The sequence below is a fragment of the Amblyomma americanum genome, chromosome 8, assembly GCF_052857255.1.
Source record: "Amblyomma americanum isolate KBUSLIRL-KWMA chromosome 8, ASM5285725v1, whole genome shotgun sequence".
NCBI classification, from domain to species: domain Eukaryota; kingdom Metazoa; phylum Arthropoda; class Arachnida; order Ixodida; family Ixodidae; genus Amblyomma; species Amblyomma americanum.
In genome coordinates, this window is record NC_135504.1 from 42,825,557 (window position 1) to 42,836,349 (window position 10,793).

Consider the following 10,793-nt stretch of genomic DNA (forward strand, 5'->3'; position numbering starts at 1 on the left):
TACTGCACCCCCGTCGGATGTCATCTCGGGGCTTCACCTCAACCCAACGGATGCTTATAAGATAAGAGGTCACCCAATGTCAAAGGTGTAAGATCTAAGGTACGAGGTACAATCCAGGTCAGCGGTCAAATGTCAACTGAAGATCATGGGTCAAGGCCAGGGGTCACGGTCATACACTGCTAACGTGGTTAGGCTGATGGTCGTTCAAGGATAATTTTCAGGCCTACACGATGACTGCTTTACCTAGCGTAGTGAAGCTTTTCGATTCAAAATGGGCAATAGATGGAAGAGGACTGTTGCAGCATGGTTAGTTTGACAGGACATAGAGTAATACCGTAGAGGCAGGATGCAGCAGGTCCAACAACTTCAGTTCTTACTGCCTGTGTCGTTCACCGTTATCGTCCTTTCTAGCACTGATACTGTCGGCAAAAAAGAACGAAGAAAAAATTGCCTGCTCGGTGCCGGGTTTCGTTGAGCAGCAAACGCTCTACAGCTGTCCCATAAATCAGAACGCATCGGTGCAGGAAACTAACAGACCAAATACAAAGCAGTTAGAAAACTGCTGTTTGTTTAGTTTTTTTTGTTTTTGCCTAAAAGCCACTCAAGTAAAGCCCGCTCTGAGAATACGGGCACAAATTCCAGTTTTCCCTGCCTTTCCGGTAGTACTTCCGCGCAAAAACCTGCCTTAGGCACTTACGCCAGTATCCATGCAGCCGGTAAATATTTATAATTATTTAAACGTGAATTTTTCATAACATCTAATCAGTGATGTCCAGGTGGTTTGAATGCAATTTGTTTTGATTCTTCGGATGCTGCAAGGAAGTGGGCTTTTGTCCGGGGGAGTACTGCACCAAATTTTTCCTCAAATTTCTGAAAACAAAACTCCGTAAGGACCGACATTGGACAGCATTTGGCAAATGTATGTATTTATTAATTTACTAACGTTACCCTTAAAGGCCCTCCAGAAGAGGGTATTACATGGGGGGGAGGGTGTCTAAGCTGAGGCTTGAGAACCCTCACCAACCTTTCATTTCAGCTTCAGCAGCCCGCCAAGCTCAGGACAGGCAAGGCGACATTCACAGCCCGCAGCGGGTTGGCACATCCGAGAGACCAGAGGTACTCTGCGAAGGTCAAGCAACACTCATTGGCATGATGCAGCGCAAATAACGTTGTAATAGCACGATTCGTTCACGTTCAAACATTGTAGACTGGTCGTCTAGCGGCCACTGGTTGGTTGTTTTCCCAAAACGTCCTCAAGATAAGAAAAAACATACAGTGATCCCACGAATCCCCAGGTATCGAAACTAATGCATGATTGATTATTGACGCCTCAATGCTCGTGACACACAAGATGTGTGCATTGAGTGGCACATTTATGCAGGGAAATTATGTTTGTGCAATCTCCGCACACAAGCCTCTAAAATATCTGAAAAGATCTGTCCGACATCTGTAATCTGTCCGGGGTCGAGAAATGTGCAGCGACAGAAGACCGCAACAAAGATGATGCTGATAGTTTTTTTTCGATGCCATAGGTGTCACACGCCAAGAGTTCATCCCAAAAGGACAGACAATGAATAAGGAGTTTTATATTCGCATGCTCCAACACATGAGTGATGCAATGCGACGCCATCGCCCTGACTTATTGGCATCTGGACAATGGAACCTTTTCCAAGATAACGCAAGGGCGCACTGCGTGTCAAAATTTCTCGCCAAGCACAGCATTACTGTACTTACAACAACCGCCATACTCGCCTGACCTCTCCCCATGCGACTTTTTTCCTTTTTCCTCGTGCCCTAAAAGAGCCCTAAAATCGCTGGATGGGGAGCGCGGAGGCCATTCAAGATGCCACGACAAAGGAGCTGACAACCCTGCCAAAAGGTGCGTTGTGCAACTCTTTCCAAGACCACAAGAAGCGTTGGAAGCTGTGTATAGAGTGGAAGGAAGCCGTCGCGGTTCCTTGCTTACAATGAAACACTTTAGTCAGTATAAGGACACATAGAGAGCGAGGAGGTATAATCTCCGCCCTCAAAGCAGTTTTGAGAATAAGGGAAAGGGACCGTATAATAGACCGTGCAACAGCTCTCACAGGGGCCGCGGCTAAATAAAACAAACACAGAAACTGCAAAGAAAAATGGGGAGGTGGAAATAGTAAAGGAGTAGAAAAGACAACGAATTTGGAGAGCGATAGAAAAGGGAAAAGAGAGTAAAGCACGGCTCTCGGCGCACCGGGATGTTCGAATGGGGTTTTCTGCTGATTTTGCAAATCTTGTCACAGGGTCATATTCCACCTTTTGTATAAGTCTGAAATCTGCCAAAACATCATCTGCGTTCACAGAAAGTGCTGTCATTCTATTGTAGCTACAAATTTTTTAAAATCATTCAAGAATTCGATGTGGCGTTGCTCTTTAAAAGCGTCCGCTGCTGGAATCCAAATAATTTAGGGGGCCATATTGAAAGGCAATGTCACTATTGCTATTGTGAATTCGCATAACCCCTTAGCCAACACTGCGTCTAAGCGGCTAACTAAAAGGCCTCTAAAGGCCGAAGCCGTGCTGTAACTTTCACTATGTTGTACTAAACGCAGTAAGCTTGCAGTTCTTCGCAAAGAGTGAACAAGGGTAAACGCAACAAATATCTAGAAAGAATGTCATTGCCTTCGTGCATTTGGCGAAAATTCCGCTCAAAGGAACAGTGCCGCGTTGGCCAAGATGCGTGCAGATGAAACAAGTGAGGATCGCTAGAACTGAGCCAGAACGCAGCCCTCACATTTCTGAAACATAAATCAGCCACTGATTCAGGAAATTTGAATCTCAACTCTCTGGGCAACCCATATAAGATTGCTGCTTACTTAAAACTGCTCACCTGCTGGCTGGATTGCGGACCTTGGCCTCTGTATCTGTTCGCAGCTGTAGCCATGAGAGTAAAAGCCATCACAGCGCGTGCGATGATACCCGCCGAAGGGGGGCTGCCTGTGAAAAGACAAGGTGCAGTTTTATGATTACAGGCACCTGTACTGCAGTAACGCAATCCACTGAATCGTAAGTTCACACGATTTCAAGCGGTTTCCAAAGAAGAAAGGGCACCGCTCTCGTTGCTTGCTTACCTGTCGATATAGGGTGCCTACTCAACTTCGCAAGAGCAATAGAAGAGTTAACTTCGAAACCTACCTCCACCTGAAACATCTACCTAGACCTTTCTTTCTACTCTTTTCCAGCACTGAGTGCGGGAAGGGGCGAGAGGAGTTGAGAAGTGAGGATGAGCAGAAAAAAATTATATCAAAGATTGAGAGAGAGGAAAGGGATTACAGAACGGAAACAGAACAGGGGAGGCGATAAAAATGCCAGCCGTTAACCCATATACTCCCAAAAATACTAAACGAATATATACACACTGGGGGCTTTAACCGACAAGAGGTGAGCTTTCACAATGCGCAATGTTCTTCGTTTAAAATTTTTTCGAGTCTATTGCTTGGTACTTGTATTTTTATTAGGATTTCTGTCAATTTGGCTATTGTTTTCTCCTTCTTGTCTTTAATGTGGTCTTTTTAAACCTTCCACTGCTTTTTTTTTTCCTGGGTGTCTGCCGTGCAATTGTCTTCTGTCTCCCGTCTTAAGCTTATCTGTTTTAGTCGAAAAAATTATCGGGTTGTTCCGGGAAAATAAAGATGTAGTTATTGTAGTGTTTCGAAGGGACAGGAAAGTAGTTTTTACGAGCTACTTTTGGCAGCATCCAAGCACACGGTTTCAATCCTCTTCCCAGACTGAAATTAAGCCTGAGCAGTGCAGAAAAATGGCCAAACCGCAAATTTTGCGTGTCGAATACGCCCTTCGGTATATGGTACAAAGTTGCATTAGGAGGAAGACTTTGGCTTAGTCCCTTAGCCAACAGAGCGGCTAAGGGTTTTAGTAAAAGGCTTATACCGACTCTCTCCTGGTCTCCTTTCCTGGTGTGCCTTTCGTCGCCTCTTCCCCTTCTCTATGGACATTATACTAAAACGTTACCGAGCCAAATTATTTCGCATTAAGAGCTTTCACTGCAAGACTAAATCATGATCGAGCGCAAACAGTTAATTTTGCAAAGTGACTTTTTCTGAAATGTGACGATTGAGTCGGATTTTGCACGGCACAGGAAAAAAGTCACAAAGCTGGAAAATCAGGAGCTCACATGCAACCGTGCTACAGGAAAATTTCTTTTCGACAATACAAAAGTCAGGAAAAGCACTTATGAAAATTTATTTCCATTACATTTCATCGTAGTGAGAGATGAGAAACGCTTTCAGATAATTTTCACTTGGAGGACTTAAGAACAGCGGGAAATTGACTATACAAAAGACACCATTTAACACTCAAAATGGGCAATACATGCAAGTAGACGTTTGCGGGACAGTTTGTTTGACAGAACAGAATAGAATAACGTGGACGCAGGAAGACGAAGGTTTAAGCTCTTCATTTTTTAGTCAGTGCGTCTGTCATTCAGCTTTATCGTCCTTTCTGGTATTGGTACTCCCCCCAAAAAAACAACGAAGAAAAAATTGCCTGCTCGGTGCCGTGTTTCGTTGATCAGCAAACGTTGTGGTTGCCATATAAATCGAAACGCATCGGTGGAGCAAAGTAACAGACCAAGGACAAAGTAGTTAGATTATTTCTAGCACCAGTTATTTCTTTTATTATTGTTTTTTCGTTGTTGGCTAAAAGACCGCTCTTGTATACCCTGCTATGGACATACAGGGACAAATTCCACTTTCCAGCGTCTTTCAGATAGTACTTCCGAGCAAAAAACCTCCTTTTAGCACCGACTTCTACATCCATGCAGCACATATGCGCTTCTTCCTGACGTAGTCTGAAAGACAATGTCCCTAACAAATAATAATTAAGGGAACTTTTTTTTCAAATATCTGATCAGTGCTGTCCAGGCGGCTTAGATGTAATATTTCTTCTACTTCTGGTGATGTTGTAGGGAAGTGCGCTTCTTGGTCCTGGGGAGTACAGCCTCGAATTTCTCCTCAACTATCTGGCGTCAACACAATCCTGTAAGGAGCGACATTCAACAGCACATGGCGATGGTATTTGTGGTGGCCTTCAGTGACTCACGTCGTACTTAAGGTGAGACTTCAGAGCCCCGAATTGCCCAGGATTTCCTGCTTTTAAAACCACAATACTTCACTTTTTAATTTTCTGGACGAGCAACTAACCTAGTTCCAGCATGATACCACGGCAGTCGGTGAAGCCTGGCGACGCATTCTTCTCAATGAAATGGTCACTTCTCACGAGCACTGAATCCCACCATTCTCAACTGCCTCTCATATAGCTGCCCGAAAGCCAAAAATTCAACTTTATTCGGAGATAAGTCTCCCCTTTCACTTACGCTCGCTGACTCAAAGATGAACCGATACAGCGGCCCGCCAAGCTCAGGGCAGACAAGGCGACATCCAGAACCCGAAGCGGGTTTGCCCTTCCGAGACGCCAGAGGCTTCCTGCGAAAGCGAAGGGATACTCACTTGCAAGACGAAGCGCAAGAAACTTTACGAATAGCACAATTCATCCACGTTTAAACATTGTAGGCGAATTGCGTAGCGGCAACTGATCATATTTTTCGAAATTATCCACGGGATACACATGGGTACTTTGCCCCAAGTCTTCCCTTTTGGTTTGCTTTCCCACAATGCACCCTCCCACGACCGGTCCCGAGGGGCGGGGGGGGGGGGGGCACCGTCAACCTCCCTAGTTACTTGCCTTAACAAGAGTGGGCGCCTGCGTTGCAGGGACATGAGCGCCATGACGACATGACTGCGAAACGCGCGCGGGAGAGCACTCTCTTTACGGACGGGGAGAGCTCGTCGCATGCGGACGTGTCGGCGGAGTTCTCCGTTCTTTGCCAGAGGGGCGAAGCCTCGTGGGAGATTACGGTCTCCCACATCTCGTCCCATCCAGCTGCGGAGTGTCTCCCCAGCCACAGCGTGGGCGAACATTCGCTCGTAACCGTGATGGTGAGTCGGATGACCTCGATTCCTTAACGCATTTTGTTGCTGAGCTGACATTGTTGTTGTCGCAATAAATGCCTTCTCTGTGCCAGCCAGTGATGTTTCTTTGTTCCCATCAGAGCAAGGCCCGCAGTGGTCGGCGTAATCTCGATAGCGTACGCGATCATGGGGTGGTATCCGGGTGGTTTTGAACGGTGTCAGCCGCCACTAAATGGGGAGAACCTACTTATACGCCTATTAAATTCTCACACTCTAGCACGAACGACCCACTCCCCACGGCCTTTCTTCTTGCCTTTCGTGTGTAGTCTCTGCCTGATGAAAACCAGTCGACGCCATCGGCTGGAGGGCCTTCTTTGAGGGTCATTCTCCAAGGCATTCTTGAATTGTAATGGACTGTTGTGCTAAGGCTAAAAACAGTCAACGAAGGGCCGTGTGAATTTTTGATTAGCCTAAAACCTGTTCGTGGCTTTAATATGTGTAAGAGGAGGAGTATGAAAAAAAGGAAGGGGTGTCTGAGAGCACACTGGTGTTCTGCCTTGTGCGTGCACATGTGCTCACCTCAATATGGAGAGGCGCCGGCGACATGGGCACCAAGCCCTGGTTCTCGCGCAGTCGAGGCCGCATCGAGCACATTAAACACCCATGACGTCCTCGCGGAACGAAGTTGTGGGTGTTATGCGCATGCCGGCGCTTGTCAAATCAAACACTTTATTTGCAAGCCACAAGGATGTTGTGGCAGCAAAAGGCTGCTGCTACCAGTGGCGACGCGACTGTCCTACTCACAGTTCTGAATGTCACTCGCGTTTTTCAGGCGCGGCTGAAATCTCTCCAGTCTGTGGTAATTCAGGTATGCGTTTTGGATGACTGTCGCCGCCCTCTCACGAACCTCTGGCATCGCATTTTTTTCCCGGCTGCAGACCACGTTAAAGTTAAAAGTAGAAGAAAATAAGGCCGTTTGTTGCAGGCAAACAAGGCAACAGAGAGAAGAGTCTGATGCTGCGGATGGTGTTCATGTTAGAAAAATAAAGCAATCTATGAAGGCCACGAATATGTACTTGCTGCTCATGCGGCAGGACTGGACGGCTCTAAGATGTCGGCCATCGGACGGCTCTAAGATGAGAAATAAACGGCAGCATCCAATAAGACTGAACATAGAGAATGCCAGGGACCATTATTTCAGGCAATCCGATCGTTTCTTCCACTCTGTGAAGGGCGGGGAAAGAATTTGCACAAAAAAGCAATACTTTTTCGCCGTTCAGAATATAAGGTGTGTCGACCAAATTGATTTGGAACTTGCTTATTTAAATTTAAGAGCCTACAAGACGTCTCGTTCTTGATAACGAGAAAGTTCTTGGAATCGTCAGGGTCCATTTCGAGCAACCCATCCCGAACGAATTATTGTTTTTGCGCCATTAAGCTTAGCTTCCGTTTCTTACTGCAACACGCATCGCTGCTCCCTTTTGCTTCGTCTTGCTCATCTGAGAGGATTAGCTGACATATCCCAGCACTCCCGTAGATGAAGTGGCGTAAAGCGGCGGCGCTGTTGTGCTCCCGTGACCAGGTACTCTCTCCGTTGGGTGTGCATACTCCTTAATTCACAGAGTACTTCAAGTTCACATCATTCATTATGTGATAATAATTATTCGGATAACTACAAGCAAAAACACTGCTGAAGCAGAACAGCCTTCGACAGCTCTACTTCAATTTTATCCTAGGACAACATGGCAGTCTTAATTTCGTCTCCGTGTTTGTTTTTTTGCCAGTTGCATTTAGCTTTGCTGGGACGACCTGTAGTACATGTCGACGTGACATGTTTTGTTGTTTTTTTTATTCTGCCGTTATGAGCCATGGCTACTGCAGCTTTCTGTCTGGTGCTTGTCCGATGAACCGCTAATGGGAACTGCACGATTGCACTCTCGTCTGGGACATGCCACATTGGAGAAAAATGTTCCTCTATGTCAGTAAGAAAATGAAGGCGCGAGTGACCACTGATAATCATGGACGCTTGTTTCGATGGATCGTTGCAGTAGAAGCCACGTGGAGCAAGACGTGACGATGATGAGGCGCCCCGTGGCCGGACTCACCCATCTGCTACGAAGGCGTAACCAATTCAAACGATCCGCGGGCGTCATGGCGATGGCTGCGCCCGCCAAGACCCTCGGCTGCGGTCCATACTGCATGGAACTGCGATGGACGTGGTCGAACACACTCACGTCGTCGAGTGGGCGGTTGTTCTCATCTTGGCCCCCAACCAGGTACATTTCGTAGCCTGCGCGTGGTGGCGAGCGTTTTCGTTTACGCTCTCAACCTTGAATATAAGCAGCTCACGACGATGAATAAGAAGAACAACTAGACAGAAAGAAAAATGAAGTTGATATACCTAAGAGGCTGCCCTGACGCCGAGTATCTAAGTAAGCGATGCCTTCGACAGCTGTTCTGAATGGAACAGTGTTGCTCTCGATGACCTTAACGATGTTGCGCTCAGTTTGCTGTACGACGAGAACACACGCCACAGAAGGCGATGTTCATCAGCTTCTTTGGATTGGTTCCACCCGATAATTGAAAGCCGTGGGAAGACACCGAATTGACAGTCAGTAACAGCAAGTATTCGCTTAATTTAGCGGAACAGAGTTGCTTCTTTCGCGGACTTGGTGAGAGGTGATTTACCCTTTTAGGCCTTAATTCTCCCGGTGCAATATATATCTCACTGTGTGCTGGCAAACCTCTTTCCAAATAACAAAAATGAGTAGGGGTGTGCGAATATTCAGAAATTTCGAATAGCCAGTAGAATATCCTTCGATTCGATTGTAAAAACAAATCAGTGTGTTTTGAAAATTATTCCAAATAAATCGAATATGTTCAAAACCCTTCGAATAATTTTCGAATAATGGCAGGAGGTTCAAATAACGTACATGTGTTCGACGAAATGGCCTACATCGACTCGTGAGGGACATCCTTCTGCGAAAACCATGACAGAGAGCCAGTACGCGGTCCATCTGTTTTGTGGCATTCATAATTCTTGTATATGGCCTCCAAGACTCAGGCCGATTCAGTAAAACCTTGTCTTGAAACTCGATCTCCGAAGCCGCGGCTCATATGTAAGCTGGTTGCAGTCTCATTTCCTGCGGTGCAGTTCTAGTGTGGCCAGGCAACCACCGGTTTTCAAATGGGTACAAGGCTTCCTGCGGCCTGGTGCTCGGGTTTTCTGGGGTGAAAGGTTTAAGTGTATTTGACCAAACCTAGCAAATGGCAGTTTTCTTATTTATAACGTGATGGCTTTAGAGTTAATATTGTAATGACTGTGTTCCGACCAATTAGTTGAGATGAGTGTTGCCTCTTTTAGCAGCTACAGATCAACTTAATTTTAAACTAATGGCACCGTACAAGAGCAGTGGGACAAGTGCCACTTTAATGTTTCAAATGATTGCTCGTTCTGTACGAATATTCGCACAGGCAGCGAGTATTAGCCCTACTATTCCATTCGTATTTGATTCGGTTTTTAGCTACAATGTTCGTATTTGATTCGGAAGCGAAGCTAGGCTTTTCGTATTCGACTCGTTTTGGAAAAAAATACTATTCACACGTCCCTACGAAATGAGCCGAGGTAGTCGATGAATACTATTTATGCCCCGGCTTTTCTCATTCCATATCATCACGCTGTCCGCTTGCATTGCATCTTGCAAAGCGAGCGCCACCTTATTTTATAAAGGAGATTTATGCGGCTAAGTGTAACCGGCTAGCAGCCTTCAGTCTATTTTTTTTCTCGTCTTGCATAATTTTCACCTAACAATTAGGTATCTGGCAATATAAAATGATTAGGTTGCACCTCCATGCCTGTTTATGAAAAGCGTGATGTAAAAGCGGTTTTTAATATTCTCGCATTAAAAACGACCCTACAGCACACACCAAACCGGGCCAAAAATGCCAATCCTGATCGTTTCCTCTCCGGATGCGTTTAGTTCGTTGCGGAGTTCCTCGAGATAAGTGTGATGGGGATACAGTACCCACAGGTGAGCTATAAGCGAACGTTGTGAGCAATGCCGGACCGAGCAGGCTACCAATTCACGAGCGGTTCCTTCGAATCAACCGCTCCAGTGCTTTTTATCAGGTCATGCGACAGTTTCGACCGGACTAAAACAGGGTTACTCTGCAGCACTCTGGTGGCGGAATGTGCTTGTCAGCGGCTGCCCACTCACCTGTCTTTGCCACGTGAACAGAGTGCCTGGGCGATGGCATGTCAGATCGTCGCTCCAATGTGGACGAGGCCAGGCGGGCAGGTCTATGCGCGTGGTGCACTTGACCTCGGGCTTGAGCTCCACGACGCCCCCTACTGGCCACAGGTGGCGCTGTACGGACACGGCCGGGAAAAAGGCCCTCTTCTCCGTCAACTCCGGTAGCTCGGCGCATCTACAAAACACGGGAGGTCTGCCTTTCCTGAGCGCAGAGAAGCGCCCGTCTGCCACTGATTCTCAACTGCGGTTCCCATAGCGGCGATAAGAAAACGAATGGTCGTGTACTCACCAAGTTTTCTTTGAAATGACGCTTAAAGGTCTTAGTGGGGCCCCCTTTTATGCAATCGTGGGGTTTTTTGTGCTGAATTTTATGCCTTTATTTTTATTTGACGAGTTATGCCCCCCCACCCTCTGTACACTGACACACACGCACGCAGGCACGTACGCATTGAAAAATAAATATAGAGTTATAACTTCTCTGTAAGACCTTTCTACGGCGTGCAGTGGGTACTTATGATTCTCTGCTGCGGTCGAAGGCGTAGAGGGGGCCGTGGAGGGCGGCCCCGTCGGGACCGCAGGA

At 46.7% G+C, this 10,793-nt stretch overlaps 1 protein-coding gene across 1 annotated transcript; it reads right to left on the reverse strand.

Moving 5' to 3' along the window:
- Nucleotides 1-1,038: 1,038 nt before the first annotated feature.
- Nucleotides 1,039-10,382, reverse strand: LOC144102342 (uncharacterized). The gene is made up of 4 exons (XM_077635636.1): nucleotides 10,178-10,382; nucleotides 5,366-5,474; nucleotides 2,864-2,970; nucleotides 1,039-1,121 (listed from the first exon to the last, which is right to left on the reverse strand). Exons 1-4 carry the CDS (start codon nucleotides 10,215-10,217, stop codon nucleotides 1,039-1,041), a joined length of 339 nt encoding a protein of 112 aa, XP_077491762.1. The 5' UTR covers nucleotides 10,218-10,382.
- Nucleotides 10,383-10,793: the final 411 nt, after the last annotated feature.

What these genes read in the sequence shown, in the direction of transcription:
- LOC144102342 (XM_077635636.1), bottom strand. Translation starts at nt 10,217, where the DNA reads ATGCCATCGCCCAGGCACTCTGTTCACGTGGCAAAGACAG. An exon ending in TGTTCACGTGGCAAAGACAG is followed by an intron (nt 5,475 to 10,177) that starts GTGAGTGGGCAG and finishes TCGCTTTCGCAG; the next exon opens with GAAGCCTCTGGCGTCTCGGA. An exon ending in GTCCGCAATCCAGCCAGCAG is followed by an intron (nt 1,122 to 2,863) that starts GTGAGCAGTTTT and finishes TGACCTTCGCAG; the next exon opens with AGTACCTCTGGTCTCTCGGA.